Below are 22,365 nucleotides of genomic sequence, written 5' to 3'. Positions count from 1 at the left end.
CCGTGGTTTCTCCTATTCATTGTAACCGCGTTGTCCCAACATTTTTGTCGAACAAACGCCACTAGATTGGTTGAGTCGGACTCCCCTGAACTTAGGTCGTCCTTTGGAAGTCACATAACTCAAGCCTGGGTTGGCTCCTCGCAAGCCTGGTAGAATGAATGCAGTTCCAGAGAAGCCTAGCCTGAAATCAGGAGACCGCTTCTGATTCCAACTATTTTGGGAAAGTCAAAAATCTCCCAATACCCGTGACCTGAGCATGTCGCAGATGGTGGGCTGTGAGCTGCAATACTGGTTCAAAGACTGCTTCGGTTTCCCTTAACTACTTTTTACGGGGAAAATGGCACCATTTCAACTGCAACTCATAACCCACCGGTTTGAATCTAACACAGATTTAAACTCTTAGAACACACTGGAGTAATAAACCACATACACACACACACGTCAAACAGAAAATGTTAGGATTAAACAAAGTGTTCTAGTCACAGTTAAGGGCCTGGCAGAAATAGAATTTTCATTCTTACAAAAGAGTGCCAAGAGTAGGACAAAATTTGCTTTTCTAAAGGTTCAGGTTAATAGCTAATTGTCACCATATTATGGAGAAAGTGAAGGTTAGCATGACAAATGGGGTGGAAAATTGATCTAAGAGAATTTGACACAGTTCTCTGACTTTCTAGTACTTCCTAAGATGGCTACCTCAGAGGATTGCGGACCAACCGAATCCAATTACCAAACCAGAATTTCCATTTATCCATTATGAAGTCATGATTTCACATAAACGAAAGCAAAGGTTTTGCTGACTGGCTGTCCCAGGAACAAAACAGATTGCTTAGGATGAAAAATAATTTTTTAGATGGGGTAGAGGGGAAAAGGGCAGGTGTGGTGTAGATACCACCTTTTAAGTATAGATGACTCCTAAAGTCCGCCTCTGAGGAAAAACACCCCAAATGGAAATGAACATGGTGTCTTCCCTAAATCAATCAGGTACCAGTCTTGTGGTAGGAAAAGAGGAAGCATTACCTTGATCCCCTTGTAAGCAGCAAACAAAGTCAAGTGGAAACTTAGTACAATTTACAGGCACATTTGTAACCATTTGATTCATGCACGAGCATTTTCAGAGTTGGACAGACATTCCTGGGTGGCACACACCATGCTTTTCAAGCATGCCAGCAAGGAACTAAAACAGAAAGTAAAGAGGGCACCAATCTACAAATTCAGAAAGCTCATACCCTGGCATCACTGGCCAAACAGCACTAAAAGCGCCTACAGAACAGGAAGAAAAAAGGAAGCGCCATCAATGCTTCCAACATGACTGACACAAACTCACGACTGCCTTCTATGGACTCGGGCTGCTTTAATGTGTGCTGCAGAGAACCTGTTGTCACTGGAAGCACCCTAACATCCTTACGGATGCTGGGAAGAAATTCACACAGTGGATGTTTGTTTCCAACAAAGTCGAACTCATTATTTAGCCTGATAATTCCCAGGGTTTTTTCAGAAGCGTAGCCTTGCCTGCTGGAACCTTCTGCCTTTTGGCACCCAGGGTGATGTGGTCCCTTTATTTGGGCGGAAATTGTTCTATCAGCAGTAATTGGAGCCAATGACATTCCAATTACTGCCAGAGACCAGAAGGAGAATGAATCCCTGCAAAACCCCATTTCCAGCCCACCTCAACTCGTCGCCAAATAGAGTGATGTCAGAAAGTTGGGTGGGGGCCAGTTCGAACTTGGGCTAGTAGGCGATTTCCACCAGTTGGTTTCACCCATCTTCAAGTCAAATCCCTTCTCCCACATTATGGGCTCTTTTTTCTGTTTTAGTGAAACTGTAAGATGATTCTGTTGTGTCATTCCTTTACCTAAGGATATCTCAGCTTACGACAAAAGCAAGCCAGGGCTTGGGATGAGAGCAAAAGGACAATATCACTATGACATGGTCCATAAAACAACTGTTTGATAATAAACACAAGATTTCTTTTGAAGATACACACAGACTGAATATATATAATTGATATATTTATGTATATATATGCATATATATATATATATATACAGCACGCACAGGCACAAATACTGTGTTCTTATATATACATAAAAATGTATATATACAAACATATGCATTCAACCTCTTTTCACCTTGTAGTCATAAAAACTGAAAAGAAAAGCAAAATCAAATAGGTTTTTCCCCCCCCATTTCACAAGCATACGAACAAACTATGCCGCTTCCAAATGATGAGGGGACAAGAATAAGAATTCTGCATTGTGACGCGTAGGCATAAGTATATTTACCCCTTTGTGATCTTTGCAGTATTCTGACTGAAAATTCATAGAAAACCTGTGCTTTATCAGGGTGCTGTTAATACTTACTTGACAATTCCCTGCCTCCAAAGGAAAGCAAGTTAAAACATAATACAAGTATTAAAGGTTTCTTTCCAATCATTTAAAAACTGTTTGCAATATTAGAGACGACAGGGGTGAGGTCCGGAAAACGTCCAACCCAGTTCAGACCAAAGTGGCTTTGTGGATCGGAATCACTCCAGATTCTGAGACTGAGGAGCACAAGAGGTGAATAAATGAAAGTTCATGTGAACTGTAAGTTGAATCAACTGATTTTTTCAGTTGGTTGTGCACATGGAAACACAGGACGGGAGGGACAGGAAGACACAATGGGTACTGAGGAATGCAGAGACGGGGCAAGGTAGAAATGTTTGGCAAGCTCAAGACCTGTGGCAGCAGGAGATTCACGGAAGGGAACCCCTGAGGAGAAACAGGGAGTCCAAAGACCTTAGCAGAAAGCAAGGAAAAGGAGATGAGGAAAGGAGGGAGGGTTTCAGTTGGACAAAGGAAAGAAAGAACCTGGCGAGGAGAATTAATCAATGTTACTACTGAGCGCTTCCTATGTGCAGAGTACTGTACTAAGCACTTAAGAAGAGAAGGCAGATCGGAGACGAAGGAAGGGCAGCAGCGTCCACAAACTATGAATGCTCATCAGTCAGGGGACAAAACAGTGTCGCTGTTCACAGCCGGTGTTCACACATTCAGCCGTAGCCTTCCTCTGTACAAGGAGAGGGAAAGCAGAAAAGGGCTGAGAGGCAAACATAGGGTACATGTATGTATATATATATATATATATATATATATATATATATATATATATATATATATATATATATATATATATATATATATATATATATATATTCATTCAGTCATATTTTTTGAGCGCTTACTGTGTGCAGAGCACTGTACTAAGCACTTAGGAGAGTACAATATAATAATAAACAGTAATTCCTACTGGAGGGGAGGCTTGAGGTGGTGGGATGGTGCAGCTTGATAGCATCTCTTCATTTATTCCAGAATGAAACAGAGCGAGCAAATGGGAAATGCAGCAGCCCATAGCTCTTAAATGACAATAAAGGGCTTATAAAGGCCGAGCCTCTGAGGTCAGGGAACAAATGGTGGCATCTGAAATAGGATGAGACAGTTTGGAAGCACAGGGAGGGACGGAGGGTGACAAGAGGGGTCAAAGGAGGGAGCGGTGCTGAACGGAGATCCAAAAAGGAAAGCTTGGGGGCTACAGGAGAGGGAAAGAAGCTGTGTGGGTCAGCTCAGTTTAGTCAAGGGAGGTGAATGTCTGGAGACAGGTACACGATGCTTACAGTTTTCTCATAATCCCTCGAAAAAAGAGAGGTTTGAACTTGGAGAAAGCTGTCGGGAGAACTTTTAAAAATGGTTTCCTGGTTTCTCAAACCTAAAAACCTCATCAAATCCCTCCATTTCCAGGTGTGAATATAAGCACATTTGCCTAGTCTCATTCATACACAGACACACACAACTTCTTCTGCCAAACCCAAACACCAGAGGTCTTGTTCAAAGATGAAGAGGGGGTTGCAAAAGTTCAGATCCAAGGTTTATGCTTGCTGAACCCAAGGGGACCCAGAGAAGCAGCATGGCCTAGTGGAAAGAGCCCGGGCCTTGGAGCCAAGATGGCCCGGGTGGTAATCCTGGCTCTGCCTAATGCTTGCTGTGTGACCTTGGGCAAGTCACTTCATTTCTCTGTGCCTCGGTTCTCCTGCTGTCCCTCCAAATTAGACTGTGAACCCCATGTGCGACTTTTAGACTGTGAGCCCACTGTTGGGTAGGGACTGTCTCTATATGTTCCCAACTTGTACTTCCCAAGCGCTTAGCACAGTGCTCTGCACACAGTAAGCGCTCCGCTTAATAAATACGATTGATGATGATGATGATGTGCGACAGGGACTGTCTTAGAGGACCGAAGTTATGTGATAATCTCCACAAGTTCGGATTTGACCTGAGCTATGCCTGCTTCAGGGATACAGGTCCAATCTCCTGCAGGGCAGTCCCTCTTCCAAGCTGGAGTTTTCAAAGTAGGGTATATGAAGGGATTTTTTGTAGGAATTTCCACAGTGCTAAGCTCCCAATTCTAGAGACAACAGATTTCACAGACTAATCAGTGTCCCCAGGGAGTAGGTGGTAATATTACCCAAAAGCCCCCTATGTACGTCTGTGGGACTAAAACCAGGGCTCGTCTGGCCCAGGACAGTTCTGAGATGATCTCAGTGGGTCAGTCAGTGCCCAGGTGGGTTCACCTGGGCTGAGTGCCTTCAACTTCAGACAAGCAGTGTGGCTTAGTGGAAAGAGCATGGGCTTGGGAACCAGAGGTCATGGGTTCTAATCCCGGCTCCACCACTTGTCAGCTGTGTGACTTTGGGCAAGTCACTTAACTTCTCTGTGCCTTGGTTACCTCATCTGTAAAATGGGGATTAAGACTGTGAGCCCCACATGGGACAACCTGATAACCTTGTATTTCCCCCAGCGCCTAGAACAGTGCTTGGCACATAGTGAGTGCTTAACAAATACCATAATTATTATTATTACTATTATTAACTACTCCCGTATGTACATGGGGCAAGGCAACTTGTTGACTCTGTGACGCCAGGCAAGTTGCTTAACTTCTCTGTGCCTCAATGACCTCATCTGTACAATTAGGACTGAAACTGTGAGTCCCATGTGGCCCAATCTGATTATTTTAAAGCTATCCCAGTGCTTAGTATAGTGCCTGGCACACAGTACGTGCTTAACCCCTTAAAAAACAACTAGAACAACAAAAAAACAACACATGGACGATTTACTAAGGAACTAGCCAATACAAATACTAATAAAACATTCTCAGGCAAGATAGCTCTGTCCTTGTAGCCTTCTACGAAAATAATCTCTATGATTTCCCTAGTCCTCACATCTTTGTTAACTGATCACATTATCATTCAAGAAAGCGTGGAAATTAGTTTTTTTACTAAAACTCTAAAGTATTTTGCAATTCCAGCAGTTTGAGAAATTAAGTGACTGTATCAGGTGTAAGACTATTGCACATTTTTTCCAGCTGGGTGCCTCTGCCACCCAAATATTCTGCAATCGAGTAAGCACTTTAACATTCACTGGATGAAGGGAGAAACAAAGGTAATGAAAGGTGAGATGGCTTGGTCAAAATCACAGTGTAATAATTGAGGCATTCGTTAATCTCGACGGGAGTCAACTGTTTCACCGAATACAAATTAAAAGTTTTGGTTTTTAGGCCTGAGTCCTCACCTCTCAAACATGCTAAAGAAGCTCGATAAAGTAAGGACTGCTCATAATCACGTCTATTAAGTGGCCACAATTCCTGTAGCTTCAGAAGAAAGACTCTTCCCTCTCTTTTGTTCAATTAAACAATCCAAAAAGGAAGGAGCTCTTTATGTAAAACCAGAGGGAAATAATAAACTAATGGATAAACCTAGAACTAAAGAGGAAAATGAAGGGACTTGGTAGTGGCAAAACATTTCTGTATGAAACTACTTAGTAGTGCATGCTCATGAGGGCCTGCACATAGATGTTAAATACATGTGAAATGTTCTTATTGGTCCAAAGCAAAACATACCAGTCAGTACCTCAATCAACAGTAGGAAATCTCTTGGGAAACAGATTCGAGGTTCCGAAAAATCACCCCAGTTCCGTATTGTAGATTATTAAGCCTCATCTCCTGCACAAGAAGGCTGTTTAGCAGGTTTCTATGTACCATTTGGTTGGGATTACAAATGTTTGGGATTATTCAGGACAGTGACCCCAGAGTCCCTGGGGTACCCGGGGAGGTAGGAACCCTGATCTGTGGGTAGATGCACTTTGACACTTCCTGTAGTGCTCTGTTGCTGGGGAAACAGTTCTTGGGACACCAAAGACAGGACTGAGTAGAGAAGATAAATTGATGGGAGAGGGAGAAGAGATGAGGAGGGAAGGGGATTTTAGGAAGAATTAGAAAAGGAGGGAGCAATAACAAGGCTCAGGAGAGACAGAAGAGGCAGAAGAAACAGTAAGCGTCCGGCAAGGAGAGGAGAAACAATCTCATTTCTTTTCATCGCACAAAACTGGCATTAACTCCCAAATTTACTTCTGGAAAGGTTCACTCTCACATTCTATGCACCGTCAATTGCTTGCTGAACAGAAAAAGAAAGGGCTCACAGAATTAATGCTTCCAGACTTCGTGAAAAGCTTGGCTGCTTTTGTGTGCTAGGTTCATTTTGTCTAACCTGGGCTAGTCTAAACTGGTATTCGGAACATTCGGGGGTTACGTCAAACTTTAATGATCCAGAACTTTAGCCATGTCATTTTTCAGCGCTTAGTACAGTGCTCTGCACACAGTAAGCGCTCAATAAATACGATTGATTTTTCAGTGGCCTCTTTTACCAGGGAGACAATCAATCATTGGTATTTGTTAAGTGCTTGCTGGGTGCAGAGAACTGTACTGAGTGCTTGACATGGCATAATACAAAGGGTAAATCTAGATGCTTGATTTCTTCTCAGATGTTTATTACTGGACATTAGAAAGCAACTGTACTTTCTGCTTAAAATTTTTCAAGCAGAAATACAATTTTGAAAAACATCTGGATTCTATTCTGAAAATAAATTGGTACTATATAATCAATCTTCATATGGTACTTATTTACTTATTTCGCTTTCCATATTCTTTCTAGTATATCAATCGATAGCATTTATTGCATGTATGTTTTCTGCAGAGCTTTACTAAGTGCTTAGGGGAACACAATCAAAAGAGCTAATAATAAAATAATTGGTAATAAACATTACCAGTTGTACCCTTGCTCTTTCTCCTCCTACTATTAGTAAATCAATAATAATCACAATAATAATAATTGTGGTATTTGTTAAGTGCTTGTTATGTGCCTGGCACTGTACTAAGCACTGGGGTCGATACAAGGTTGGATACAGTCCCTGTCCCACGTGGGGCTCACAGTCTTAATCATCATTTTACAGATGTGGTAACTGAGGAACAGAGAAGCGAAGCGATCTACTCAGGGTCACACAGCAGACAAGTGGCAGGGCCAGAATTAGAATGCAGGTCCTTCTGATTCCCAGACCCAGCCATGGAAGGCCACTCCCATTAAATAGCATGCCCTTAGAGAGCAGGGACAGAGTCTTTTCCTCCATTTTTTATAGTAATCTTCACACAGATGCTCAATAGATACCACTGACTGACATTACTTCAAATAGTAGCTTAAAAATGAGTGCTCATACATATTATAAATTGTTGTCTAACTGCCTATTCCTTCTCTCCTAACCCCGATTACCTGAGACCTGGTTGGGTGGGCTGATACTTGCTTTCTTTTCAGTAACTAAAATATTTCCCCACTGTGGAAAAAAAAACAAAAAACCCTGAACCTGTAACTCAAACACAGCCCTCCTACATATTACATCTGGGTATGCTTTCTCAAGCCTGGTGGATTCACATTTTTAACATGATTCACTGGGTTAATGCTATTTAGCTGGATCTTGTCTCATGGCCTACAGCTCTATCAGGCATGACATGTTCCTGATTTTCACAGCTCTGCTCGTACTGTTTCAAAATTAATATCATCAATCGTATTTATTGAGCGCTTACTATGTGCAGAGCACTGTAGTAAGCACAATTAATATCTTCAAAATGATTACTTGGAATACAGCAGCAATTCCTCTGAGATGTCTAGATGGGAGGTTCCTTATAAGGAAAACCACCCGCTTCCAGTTCTACGGCTTTCAAGTGTGAAATGTGTCACATAAGTTTATCCTAAGGAGAATGGAAAAACATGTGGTTGCAAGGTAGAACTCCAAAGACCTTCCTTTGGATCTTGGGATTTATATGCATTCAAACTTGTGTTTGGGTGCAGGTAGAACCCGCTGATCATCTAACATGAATCCCAAATTTTGCAGTGATCAATCCCTGCACTGATCCACCTTTCCTTCCCCTCCTTAAACCCCTACAAACTCTGGCCGTGAAGTCATAAGGAATAAAGATCATTCCATGTTGAAAAAGGGAAATTTTCTGGGAAACTTTCCCGAAGCATGAAACATTTAGGGTCACCTTTGGTCATGTAACCCAAGGGACCTGCAGTAGTTGGGAAGCTCCCCAGGGTCTCTCAGGGCAACCCTGGCCCATGGCAGGCAAACTTCCTCCTCAGCCCACTCTGGATTGACAGCTGGAAGAAAGCTTGATTTGAAACACCCAAATTTGTTCCAACTTGGAAATCTTGGCCTTATGGAAAGACCATGGGCCTGGGAGACAGAGGACCTAGGTTCTAATCCTGGCTCTGCCACTTGTCCGCTGTGTGACCTTGGGCAAGTAGTTTCTCTATGCCTGTTACCTCATGGGAATTAAGACTGAGAGCCCCATGTGGGAAGGGATTGTGTCCAACCTGATTACCCTGTATCTACCCCAGGAATTAAAACAGTTTTTGGCACTTCCTATTATTATTATTATTATGAGTGCCGGCACATACTAAACACTTAAATACCATAACCTTCCCACCCCACAAAAAAACACACACCAAAAAAAAAAACAAGCATCTGCAGCCTCTAAGATCTTAGGGAAGAGGAACTAGATTGCAAAGAAGGGAAGGGTGGAACACTCATCAGTCACACACATCAGAAATGGCTGAAAGCAGGCTCTGAGATGATGTGTTTCTCACAACTAGTCTCCCCGCCTTCTAGAGAGCTCAGCATCTGTGATCTTCCCAGTTGAGCATTTATCCGATTAGGTCACATCCTCACCTCAGAGAACTTCCTAGGCACGCTTCAGGGAAGGAATCCAACGGGACTACAGAGTGCCCTTCAGTTTTGATGGGTGAGATTTCCCTTGATGGATAAGGCAACCATTTTACACTGAACAGGACCTGCCGCCAACAATACTGATGAAGGTACTGAGTCTTACATTTACATTTTTAAGGGGGCATCTTGAAGTACAATGTATGACCAAATTCACCTCAAGACCCAGCTTGGAGGGTCTTCCAGGCGATGAACTTTAGCCACTCAGTGGCAATGTCACGATCTTGGAACTCCGGGGAAGCCGCAAAATGACAAAATGACAAAATGACCCAATCTGCAGATGCCCCGGTGGTAGGGTAGGAGGTCTACTTTGGGCCACGTCATTCCTCTGGATTTGGGGGGCAGTTGGGAGAAACAGTTTCAAATCCCTATAATGGCTCCTAAAGGGCTGGGAGAAGCCCGAGTGTGAGAGTCAGGCGAAGGAGAGGAGGGAAGTCCACTTGTGTCTTGAAATCCTGAAAGGGTCCAGGAGCTATCTATAGTCTTCTGGCCTTTTCCCCACTGCTTTAAACATGCCCATGTTTCCCCTATCCTAAAAAACCCTCCCCTGACCCCACAGCTCCCTCCAGTTATCGCCCCATCTCCCTCCTACCATTCCTCACCAAGCTCCTTGAGCAAGTTGCCTACACCAAGTTCCTCTCCTCCAATTCTCTCCTTGACCCCCTCCAATCTGGCTTCTCCCCTTCACTCCACAGAATCCACCCTCTCAAAGGTCACAAATGATCTCCTTCTTGCCAAATCCAACAGCTTCTACTCCATCCTAATCTTCCTTGACCTCTCAGCTGCCTTTGACGCTGTCCACCATCCCCTTCTCCTGGAAACATTATCCAATCTCGGTTTCATTCATTCAATCGTATTTATTGAGTGTTAATGGGTGCAAAACAAGGTCCTAAGCGCTTGGGAGAGTACAATATGACAATAAACAGACACATTCCCTGCCCAAAATGAGCTTACATTCTAGAGGGGGAGACCGACACAGAACACATATAGTAGGCGCTCATATATACAGTCCGTTAGTACAGTGCAAATACTAGTAAGTACTTACTAGTATGCATGTAGTAAGCACTCAATAAATACCAGTGATGCAACCGAAAGACATATGGTTGATCAATAATTCCTTTCTCACAGTGAGCATGTACGGTTCACCGCTCGCTGCGCCATGCCATTTGCTACTTGTGTCTGCCTATCTTTTAGTACAATGATCTATTTGAAGCTTCTGTTGTAACAATCGCCTGACTCCTAACTCCTGCTTGCCAGAGCAGCCTGTCTTCCAACTGATCTTAGCAAAACCTGAGGTTTAGTTTCATTGTGTCTCTCAAAACCTTCTGCTATTCTCCTGGTTTACGTTTTCTCCCTACCCCTACACCTTTAGAAATCTGTTGTCGTCCACACTCCGCATCTGTTGTGTCCAGTGATGAGGACCACAGCTATGAGGCTAGAGGACTGACTGCTCTCCAGTTTTACCACTGTTTCTCTCAGATCTGTTCTCCCCTCCCCATCTCTCCTCCCTAGAGATCACTTATCTGTGCCTTGGCTTTATGGTATGGGGCTCTGTCCCTTCTAGTGTGAGCCCCTTGTTGAATGGGGACCGTCTCTATATGTTGCCAACTTGTACTTCCCAAGCGCTTAGTACAGTGCTCTGAAAACAATAAGCGCTCAATAAATACGACTGAATGAATGAATGTCTCTCTAAGGACAGAGAGAGCTGGAGATCACCGTACTTCATTCCCATCTGAATTAACTCTGTAGCGTCAGACAACTATCATTCCAAGCACTTAGTACAGTGCTCTGCACACGCTCAGCGCTCAATAAATACGACTGACTAATGGAACGACGCTGATGATGGCAGGTCTGTCATTTATTTATTTATATTACGGTCTGTCTCCCCCCTCTAGGCTGTCAGCTCACTGTGGGCAGGGGATGTGTCTATTATTATATTATACTCTCCCGAGTGCTCAGTGCTCAGAACAGTGCTTGGCACATAATAAGCACTTAACAAATACCATTATTATTAGTAATAGTATAGTGTTCTGCACACTAAGTGCTCAATAAATATGACTGAATGAGTGAATAAATAAACCTCCCTTGACTACAGTCTGATTCTGTTTCGCTGGTTTAACTCAACTCTGTTCTTTAGTGGTGGCTTTACAGAGAAGCAGCGTGGCTCAGTGGAAGGAGCACGGGCTTTGGAGTCAGAGGTCATGGGTTCAAATCCCAGCTCTGCCAATTGTCAGCTGTGTGACTTTGGGCAAGTCACTTAACTTCTCTGGGCCTCAGTTACCTCATCTGTAAAATGGGGATTAAGACTGTGAGCCCCCGTGGGAAAACCTGATCACTCTGTAACCTCCCCAGTGCTTAGAACAGTGCTTTCCATGTAGTAATCACTTAATAAATGCCATTATAATTATTATTATTATTTACTGATAGCTCTGAGGTAGCAAGTGGCATGGTATTCTTCACATCAGGAGCTCCTGTTAGCACTGAGTATGCTATAGCCCAATTGGGCACTATGGGAGAGAGGAGGAGAAGGGCACTCAATAAGGACTGGCTCACTGGGGCAGAATGGCCTAGGTTCATCTGTTTTTGAGTCTAGGGATGTTTGCTTTGTGATCTTGGACAAGTCACTCACATTCTCTGGGCCTCAATCACCTGTAAAATGGGGATCAAGACTCTGAGAGCCCCATGTGGGACAGGGACTGTGTCCAACCCAATTCACTTGTATCCACCCCAGCAGGGCCTGGAGCATAGTAAGCACCTAAATACCACAATTATTGTTATTATTATTATGTTTGTGATATGCTGATTATTTAATAGTTAAAAAAACAAGCAGAAGCCCATTTAGCCCAGGCTTCCTGGGAATATATATTGAAAATTCAAAGGAAGTGACGTACCTTTCTTCCACTGAAATCTCTTTCAGCTGCTGGTGTGGTTTAGTGCCTTCCATTTCCCTGATGCTTACTGCATAGATCTTAGTGGTATAGTCAATGGCCTTTTCTCTTGCAACATCACTGTCATAACCTCAAACAACAAGTAGCAAAATAAGAAACTGTGGATCGCTCGAGATGAGACAGTGGCATTTTGACACATATCAAAGACACCGAAAAACGGATGGAAAGTGTTCTCCGAGCATCCTTTGTTGCCACTGTGGGAGTCGGAATACACCTTTGACCCAGTATGGCATTTCTTAGGATTCAACAGATGCATCCATTACAACTACAACAAGGCCTTTCTTTTACCTCCATCCTCTTCGGCATCCGTATCGGACTCCTCACTGTCAACTAGTTTACTCTCTTGAGTGCCCACAAACTCTCTAGTCCAGATCATTAGTGCAGTATCAGCACCTCCGACGGTGAGCAGAACCGAATCATTATGCAGCCACCTGACGTTGGTCACGTGGGCGCTGTGACCCACGTATTTTTTGAACTTGGCATGCTGCCCCTGCGAAATCAAAGAACCTGAGGTGGAACAGATTGTTTTGGTTCGTGCTTTCAAATTTTGCCTCTTCCCCCGTTACTTCCTGGCCCAGTTTCTAGAGGACACAAAAGATTCCATTTTGGGGACCTGGTGATGGGTAGGACGCTGTAGTCTATGATCATCCAGACAAAAAGGGCCACAGACAATCCCGAGAGATAATTAAATGGGTTGGAGCCAGTATAAAGGGATGAGTAAGAACCATTTGAACAGTAGTAGATGGATGGGCATCCTCCCCCTGCTCTTCCTCATCTCCTAATTTCCCCTAGAGATTTATAAGCCAGACTTGAGAACTCAAGTTTAGATGCTACAATGAGGTGGAGGGGGGATGGCTCCAAAGGGTAGACTGAGGGAGAAATATGGTACTTAGCATCCCCTGATTCCTCCTGGATCAGGATAGGGACACCTTGTTCATTTTAAAAAAAAATTTGATAGTATTCGTTAAGGACTTACTGTGTGCCCGACACTATACTAAGCACTGGTGTAGATACATGATAATCAGATAGGTCACGGTCCATGTCCCACGTGGGACTCACACTCTCAATCCCCATTTACAGATGAGGTAACTGAGGCACAGAGAAGCTAAGTGACATGCCCAAAGTCACACAACAGACAACTGGCGGGGTCAGGATTAGAACCCAGGTTCTCCCGGCTCCCAGGCCCGTGCTCTATCCACTAGGCCACGCTCCTTCTCCATTGGGCCACTACCACGAAATGGGTAGGGAGACAGGCTTGCGTTAACTTTAATCCTGCCCTCCTCCAGAACGCCCACATTTAGGAACAGTTGACAAACTAACCTCCCTCACAAAATTTAATGGAAATTACGATTATTTTGAGCATGATATGAGCGGTAAGACTACCCTCTGAGGAAAAGTGTAAAAGATCAAGACACTATATTACCTTTACTGGATAAGAGAATAGCTTGACAAAACCAAAATCATCTCCTGTGGCTAAGAGAGTGCAGTCTTTGGTCAGAGTAGCTGCATTGACATCAGTGATATCACTGTGAGCTGGCCAGATTCCTTCACAAGTAGGACCCAGAACACATGACCAGGTATCCCACTCGATTTTCTCAATCTGAAAAAGAAAACGGATGCACTTGTGGTAAGACATGGGCTCATTTTTATTTCAAGGCAGCACTTGAATAGCGTACGAACAATTCAGACTGATCGACTTGTCTAGTGTTTGGCAGTGGAAGGAGGTACTAAATAGTTTGAGTAATGTGCCAAAATGCACACCCCCAATTCAGTTTATAATTCTAACTGGAATGTGGTCTGGTTTGCTTGTCATTTCCCCGGATAAAAACCGGATCTGCCTGTGGATGGATAGTTAGTTGTTTCACTGCTTGCTGAAAATTCTTTCTGCCCTTGAGAAAAGGATTTTTTTATGGTATTTGTGAAGGGCTTACTATGTGCCAGGTATTGCACTAAGTGCTGGGGTATATACAAGATGATGATAATAATAACAATAATACTTGTTAAGTGCTTACTACATGCCAAGCACTGTGCTAAGCACTGGGGTAGATATAAATTAATCTGCTGGCATGCAGTCCAGGTCCCACATGGGGCTCACACTCTTAACCCCGATTTTACAGATGAGGCAACTGAGGCCCAGAGAAGTACAGTGAATTGCCCAAAGTCACACAGCACACTAGAGGCAGAGCCGTGATATGGATCATGGGATTTTGACAACTGGGCAAACTCCACTGGCCTGATTACAGCTTCACTTCAAATTCACAGTTGCAATATTTACATTTGGCAGGACTTAAGACCCAGCAAGAGTGAAATTTTTGATTCTTAGCAGTTACAAAGAGCTGCAGCAACTTTTCCTGGAAGACTTATACATATACAACAGAGCTAGAATGAATGAAACTGAAGTTCCTTGACATTCCAGTTTTCTTTAGCTAAGATCTTTATAAAGCACCGCTAAAAGAACATTTTCTAAAATTAAAACCTGTCTTGATTCCTAGGAATTTGAAAATCATTGTGCATATTGCTTAGGCATACAGTTCTGATTGGTTATTCTTTTCTATTACTTCCCCGAAATTTATTGATCAGGATTATAGCTGGGAATTTTTTTATCTAGATGGTATCAGGAAAAAGAAGTGTGTCTCCCTCACTGAGTCTCACTCTGATGAAAGAGTCTTATGCCAAGACCCAAAATGCCTACCCTGCCAAAGAATCAGAGCCCTTCAAGGCCCTACTAAGAGCTCACCTCCTCCAGGAGGCCTTCCCAGACTGAGCCCCCTCCTTCCTCTGCCCCTCTTCCCCCTCCCCATCACCTTACCTCCTTCCCCTCCCCACACCACCTGTATATATGTATGTACATATTTATTACTCTATTTACTTATTTTATTGGTACATAGTTATTCTATTTATTTTATTTTGTTAATATGTTTTGTTTTGTTCTCTGTCTCCCCCTTCTAGATTGTGAGCCCGCTGTTGGGTAGGGACCGTCTCTGTATGTTGCCAACTTGTACTTCCCAAGCGCTTAGTACAGTGCTCTGCACACAGTAAGTGCTCAATAAATATGATTGAATGAATGAATGAATGAATGAATGAAATCAATGTGGGATTCTCTGGATTGGAGTGGCATAGATGACTTTTGATAAGTTCCAGAAAGGGGCGGTAGAATAAAAACACTCTTTGGTAGCAGCATATTCAATCGTATTTACTGAGCGCTTACTATGTGCTGAGCACTGTACTAATGCTTGGGAAGTACAAGTTGGCAACATATGTCCTCTCTGTGCTGATAATAATAATAATAATTACGGTATTTGTTAAGCACTTACTATGTGCCAGGCACTGTACTAAGTGCTGGGGTGGATACAAGCAAATCGGGTTGGAAAGTCCCTGTCCCACATGGGGCTCACAGTCTTAATCCCTATTTTAGAGATAAGAGAACTTGGGCCCAGAGAAGTGAAGTGACTTGCCCAAGGTCACACACAGCAGATGTGCGGCGGAGCTGGGATTAGAACCCATGACCTTCTGACTCCCGGGCCTATGCTCTATCCACTATGCCAAGAAGCAGCTGGGCTCCTTGTGCTCTCTTTAGCCATACATATCAAAAAATGTTATTTTTTGAGTGCTTACTGTGTGCAGAGTACTAAGCGCTTGGGAGAGTACAACAGAATTATTGGACACGTGCATATAAACAGTCCTTAACCTCTCCGTGGGACCAGACCTATAAACTTTTTCTTTTTTATAGTGTTTATTAAGCATTTACTATGTGTCAGGCACTGTACTAAGCACTGGGTAGATATAAGTTAATCAGTTTGGACACAGTCCCTGTCCCACATGGGGCTCACAGTCTTAGTCCCCATTTTACAGATGAGGCAACTGAGGTCCAGAGAAGTGAAGTGACTTGCCCAAGGACACACAGCAGACAAGTGGCAGAGCCAAGACTAAAACCCATGCCCTGTGACTTCCAAGCCTGTGCTCTTGCAACTAAGCCTTGCTGCTGGGCAAAGGGGGCTGCTTTTTTTTTTTTTTTTACCAAATCCCACTACACTGTGATTAAGCAAAAAAAAAATAATAATATGAAGAATAATGAGCACTTACTCTGTGCCAAAGGACTGTGCTAATTTTTTTATGGTATTTGCTGAGTGCTTAGTACATGTCAAGCACTGTTCTAAGCATTGGGATAGACATAAATCAATCAGGTCAGACACAATATCTGTTCCATTATGGAGATCACAGTCTAAGTAGGGGGGAGAAAAGGTATTGAATCCCCATTTTACAGAGGAGGAAAGTGAGGCACAGAGAAGTTAAAAGTGACTGGCCCAAGGTCATGTGGCAGACAAGTGACAGCAGGCAAGGCCCAGCGCTAAGAACAGTACTTGGCACATAATAAGTGCTTAACAAATACCATAATTATTTTTATTATTACTATTATTATTTGTAAAGGTCAATCATGCCCCTTCCCAGACTGGATTTAGGTGTCCTAATCCATGTTTCTCATTGTAGTTATCCTTCTCTGAGTGAGCTTGGGGTGAAGGAGCCAGACTCAGTTTCAGGTAACGAGACAGAAACTATCCCTATTTTATTGTCTGGCAAACTACAGAAGTGAGATGGGTGACAGTTGGAATTTTTCTGGAGGAGAACACAAACGATCTTTAGCTGCCTAAGAATGTTCCCAGGTAATATGCTGAAACTTCCCCAAATGCCAACTAGTCCTTAAAGGGTATGAGTTTGTATAATGAAGCGGTTACTTAACATACCCGGGAACACAGTGAAAAAGTTATTGCAGCTTCCGAGAGTGCCTAATTTACACCAGAAGAATCAGTGTGACCTAGTGGAAAGAGCCCAGGTCTGGGAGTTGGAGGACCTGGGTTCTAATCCCAGCTCTGCCACTTGTCTGCTGTCTGAACTTGGGAAAGTCACAATTTCTCTGTGTTTCTGTTTCCCCATCTGTAAAAAGGGGGTTCAATACCTTGTCTCCTTCCTAATTAGACTGTGAGACCCACTTGGGTCACGGACTGTGTCCAACCTGATTAACTTCAGAGCGTAGTACAGTGCTAGGCACGTAGTAACTGCTTAACAAATACTATTATTATTATTATCTTCATTATTATTACCAGAGAATAACTTTGGCGTGAGAGAATTTGATGCACTAAAATGGCAACAGAAATTCCCTAGACGAACAGACATGTGGGATGCAGAAAACCCAAAATTTTCCCCTTAATGCTTATCTTGGTCCTTGATTCTAAACATGGCAAAAAGAAGGAGGGAAAGAATCTTAATTAAGACCAATTGCTTTCATGGTTAAGTCCCAAGGAAGAAACAGTAAAATTTAGAGAAAATACCCATGCTACCATTCACAGCATACTATTACATGCTAAGAAAGCAAGGAGTGACATTTTAAGATTTTAGAATCTTAAAAATTATCAAATTCCATAACTATTTTTGCCTCTCTACAATTGCTGGTTAAGAACTCATGGGAATAATACAATATGAGTATGCCTTTGAGAAAATATTACCTCTGAAGCTCTTATCACATGTCGCTTTCCTCTTGGGGCTTCAAAAAAGAGTTGTTCTTTGGCACCAGAATTGACTTGCAATAACTTTCCTGTTTATGATGGAATGAAGTAGATAGAAATTTAACTACAAATATCTGTTTGTTATGAACTAGTAAACATGCCAATAGCTGTTTGGTTTATTTCAATTGCAATCCCAAATGGTTATATTTTCAAAAAATACATCTTTTTAAGTTTTCCATTGAAATTCTGTGACCAATAGCTGAAAGGTGTTACAAATCAATTTTTACTATAGTTGTACATTATCTCGACATTGAAATCAACTGCTTGGGAAAACAAAAAACATTATAAGTGCAATCTGGGTCAAAGCTATTCTGGAGAGGAATTTGAATTTGTGATAGGCTTGTATGGTCACATAAAATTAAGCATTTACTGAATTCTTTTGATTCCATTTTAGACCCTGAAAAGGTCAAGATTTTCCTGGCATAAACGTGTCCCCAACATTCCAAATAGTTCTATACTGTCAACCAAATAAATGATAATTTTGGATTCATATAAATTAGTATCCGTTCAACATCTACTCCAATTGTACCATTTGTCCACTTTAATTCTTTTTTTAACTATTGTGAACTTTTCCATTTATGTCAATGGTCTTCTCTATTGTATTGAAAGCCCCTCATGAGCAAGGGGGAGCATTCTGGACCTCTGTATGGTCATCAACTGTCTACTAGTGTACTCTGCATCCAAGAGGCAAAAACTGTTGATGATAATGAATTATTTACAGGTTCAGTGAAATAGTACAAGGTAAATGAACTTTTCTCTTTTGGCTCATCAAAGACTGAGGAGATCATCAGAGATGTCATGGGGGAATTAAGGGCTTTGGCCACTGTTGGTTTGGAAATTTCTTTGGGTAAAATATGGATTATATCTGCAGGCAGGGGTAAGGCAAAGAGAAAACTGACATGAATAAAACTCCCATGTTTTAGATTTTGAGAAGGTTCAGAGTTTCATGTTAAAGACCACGTGTGGCTCCTTATTTCCAGCTTCCTGACAAATTCCCTCAGAGGCCTCACAAACAGTCAAGCCATTCCAGGGTCCGCAGGGGAAGGAGTTTGGAGGGGGGGAAGTAAATTTTTTTTTTCCAGTGGTATTTGTTAAGCATTTACTATGTGCCACGCACTGTACTAAGCACTGGGGTATATACAGGCTAATCAGGTTGGACAAGGTCTTGTGAGTGAGGAGAGAAATGACCTTTTTTTAATGGCATTTGTTAAGCACTTACTATATGCATGTGCCGGACATTGTACTAAGCACTGGTCTATTCATGTAGGACATGGTCCAGTGGGGAGAGAAGGGAAACAACTTTTTAAAATGATGTTTGTTAAGTGCTTACTATGCACCAGGCACTGTACTAAGCGCTAGGGTACATACAGGCTAATCAGGTTAGACACAGTCCATGTCCCGCATGGGGCTCATAATCTTAAACCCCATTTTACAGATGAGGTAACTGAGGCACAGAGAAGTGTCTTCTCCAAGGTAATAAGGCAGACAAATGCCGGAGCCAGGATTAGAACCCAGGTCCTCGGACTCCCAGGGCCGTGCTTTAACCACAAGACCACGATGACTTGTCTGTACAATCCCCAAAGGCGGGAGGCCGAGCCAAAATCTCACTACAGGAAGTGACATCCATCGGATGGGTGGGTTGTCAAGCACCAAAGAAAGCCTGGAGGGGTAGCCATCCCCACTGGGAAAGCAGCCAGAGGGAAAACCGCTGCTACCTTTTCCAAAATGATTCTGAGAAAGCAAATAACATCTTTGGCTTGCCACTCTGCCCGATCCAGACGCACCGCTCTCCAGGAGCCAGTTGGTACTCGGGCACGCAAGCCAATTTCCTTAATGGGGTGCCTGAGAAAGTCAACTGATTAGAAATGATTGGCACTGCATTTCCACCTGCGGGGCCTGTGGTTTATCACAAAACTACATTTATTACAAAAACTTACGATGTGTATTTCTAGAAAACGTTTCCCCAAACCAACTGCATTAAACTGACTTTGAATTGAAATTCTTGGGGGCGGGGGCTAATTGGTAAGCCTGCCTCTCTCTGGTCACAGGGGCCAGAGAAAAGTTGCCCTTGTGTGTCAGCTTGGGGAATGGAGGGTTGGAAGAGAAGAATTCAGGGCAAGAACGATTTTTCCCCGGCACAGGGAGCTGCTCAGTCTTTCAAAAGATTAGTGTGCCACAAGGAGAGAGACTGCCTAGCAGCGTGGCTTAGTGTTAAGAGCATGGGCTCAGGAGTCATAGGACAAATACCAGCCTTCTTAAGGTGAGTCTGGTTTTCTTTCTTTCCTGGAAGTCGTGCAGCTTTTGACCGTCTAGGAATTTCTAGGAGGTGGGGGGAATTGCGGGGGCGGGGGGCGGATAGGCGGGGGGAAAAGGAACACTCCCCTTCTTTGCTCTCCCTGCCTTCTCTCTGAATCCAGGGGAGTACAGTGGTCAGAACCATCCTGAGTTCAGAGAGGAAAACCAGGATCATTGTGGTAGGTGGAATCCAACAAAACTCTCAAGGATTTTGATATCAGTTTCTCTGGAACAGGACATATTTACCCGGCATACACATGAAAGCCACGGACTATCCTCTATTGAGAAAAATCTTACCTCTCGAGTCCCAGTCAATGTGTGTGATATAACTAGAGGCACCTTTGCAGATGCCTACTCTTTTGCTGGTAAGAACATTGTATATATCAACAAAATTATCATGGGAGGCCACTGCCAAGTATTTCCCTGTATCTATAAGAGAAAAACATGCAGTCAATAGTGAAATACCAAACTTATTATATTCTCCCCCTTGAAATTCACGTTTAAAGCCTCTCCAAAGGTGTGGGGAAGGGTACTGAAATCAGGGAGGATGCTGGGAAAAACAATTGTATTTTCTTACCATTTTACTTTAAATCTAAGATTTAAAAAAAGAAGCAACATACTGTGGGCTGCACCTTTTGAAAATTTGATATCGGATATCATTTCCTTTCTGTGATGGAAAGAGACCATATCTTCCACAGTGTCGGCATTCACGACCAGAAAACTCCCATCATTCAACCCGACGGCTAAGGCTTTCCCATCGGGAGAAAAGGCACAGCATCTTCCACCTACCAAAAAAACAATTTTTTATTTTAAACAAGCCCCAAATGGATGTTTTTACCATCCGTAACTTCTCTGAAAGGAAATCAGACGGGTGATGAGAGGAGTATGTGTTTCTTGGGGCTTATATTCATTGGTGAGAAAACATGAAAAGCTCTAGTGTTTTATTCCAAGTAAGAAGACAATAGATACAGGAAGAAGCTGGAAACTACAAATGGAATGCAGCACTACCACTCCACGAACCCATTCTGACTGTCAAAAATTCATTTTATTCACTTGTCTCGTCCTCAAGACAGTAAGCTCATTAAGGGAACATGCCTGCTAATTCTGTTGTATTTCCTCTCCCAAGCGCTTAGCACAGTGCTCTGCACAGAGTAAGCACTTGATAAATACATTTGATGGATGAATTGATTCTCTGATTCTTGCCACAGAAACGAAATCTGCTTTGGAATTTGTCTCCCCCTCTAGATTGTAAGCGCCTTGTGGACACAGAACGTGTCTACCAACTCTGTTGTACTGTACTCTGCCAAGGGTCAGTAAGCACTCAAAAGAATACCACTGATTGATTTAGTTGGGGTCTTCTTAGGTCACGAGTGCAGAAACACAGTATCAAGTTTCAGGATGGTTTCTGGGCATTTTAGGAAAAGACGTGCCAGCTCCCTGGACATCTGTGACAGTGTCTGTGTATGTCTCTTGCGGGAAAGACTTTCAGCTGTAGTACAGGACCTCTGTGTCTCCACTGACATACCCCAATACCACATGGGACTGAAAAGAAAGTTTGTGGAGGTAGTTCTGTCTTTTAGGCAACCATATAAGCTCACTCTGGGCAGGGAACATGTCTACCAACTGTTACATTGGATTTGCCCAAGCACTTCGTCCAGGGCTAAGGACAGCATACTTTCTAGAAGCTTCCACTGCTTTCCCCTGCACTAAACTTTCTCGACTCTTTTGAACCATCTTCTGATGAGGCACACCGAATTCCAGATTCGCTGGGCCAACGCGATTGTCAAAGACAATTTTTCCTTTTGAGTTTGAATCAATAGCCTGCTCTCTCAAAGAGAAGGGTTTCTCTAGTGTGCTTAAAATAATCTTCAAGGGGACATTTTCAATAGAAATCATTGATCTGAGATAAGAAGGGGAAGGTAGTATTACCCATCGAAAGGCGACTCTCAAAGGAGTCGAAAGAGGAGAATGAAATATACAGTGCTTGTTAAGTTGGCTTATGCCTTTGATCCTGGAAAATTCTAACATTTAGGAAAGCGCTTCTAAGTGCCCCGCTGGTTTCAAAGGTCACAAAATCACAGAAGGGTAGAGTTTACCTTTCTTGAGTTTCCGCACTGCCAGCATCCGATGCTGGGAGGAGAGCTCCCAGATTCGAAGCGTTTTATCGTCACTCACTGTGGCACAGATAGGCAGGAGAGGGTGAGCTGCCAGGCCCCAGACTTCACCTTCCATATGCCCCTATTTGAAAGGAAAAGATGCCCAATCAACAAATCTCACATAGTGTGACAATCATTCAGTTGTACTTATTGAACACTTCTTGTGTGCAAAGCACTGTACTAAGCACTGAGAGAGTATGATATAACAATAAACAGACATGGTTCCCTGCCCACAACGAGCTTACAGTCTCCCAATCGACCCACG

General features: G+C 43.0%; 1 protein-coding gene across 2 annotated transcripts in view; it reads right to left on the bottom strand.

Annotated features, from left to right (window-relative positions):
• EML6 (EMAP like 6) overlaps positions 1 to 22,365 on the bottom strand; it is a 144,565-nt gene that overhangs the window by 24,265 nt on the left and 97,935 nt on the right. Inside the window, exons 21-29 of one of the 2 annotated variants that reach the window (XM_038751282.1) lie at positions 22,041 to 22,182; positions 20,577 to 20,729; positions 20,242 to 20,373; positions 17,590 to 17,678; positions 13,512 to 13,688; positions 12,377 to 12,578; positions 12,032 to 12,158; positions 2,361 to 2,375; positions 1,018 to 1,026 (exon numbers count right to left, since the gene is read on the bottom strand). In XM_038751282.1, the coding sequence (XP_038607210.1) occupies positions 1,018 to 1,026; positions 2,361 to 2,375; positions 12,032 to 12,158; positions 12,377 to 12,578; positions 13,512 to 13,688; positions 17,590 to 17,678; positions 20,242 to 20,373; positions 20,577 to 20,729; positions 22,041 to 22,182 (1,046 nt within the window). The remainder of the gene's footprint in view (positions 1 to 1,017; positions 1,027 to 2,360; positions 2,376 to 12,031; positions 12,159 to 12,376; positions 12,579 to 13,511; positions 13,689 to 17,589; positions 17,679 to 20,241; positions 20,374 to 20,576; positions 20,730 to 22,040; positions 22,183 to 22,365) is intronic. The other variant, XM_038751283.1, reaches the window with a different exon arrangement.

The sequence above is a fragment of the Tachyglossus aculeatus genome, chromosome 9, assembly GCF_015852505.1.
Source record: "Tachyglossus aculeatus isolate mTacAcu1 chromosome 9, mTacAcu1.pri, whole genome shotgun sequence".
Classification (NCBI taxonomy): domain Eukaryota; kingdom Metazoa; phylum Chordata; class Mammalia; order Monotremata; family Tachyglossidae; genus Tachyglossus; species Tachyglossus aculeatus.
This window is presented reverse-complemented; position numbering and strand designations above follow the sequence as displayed.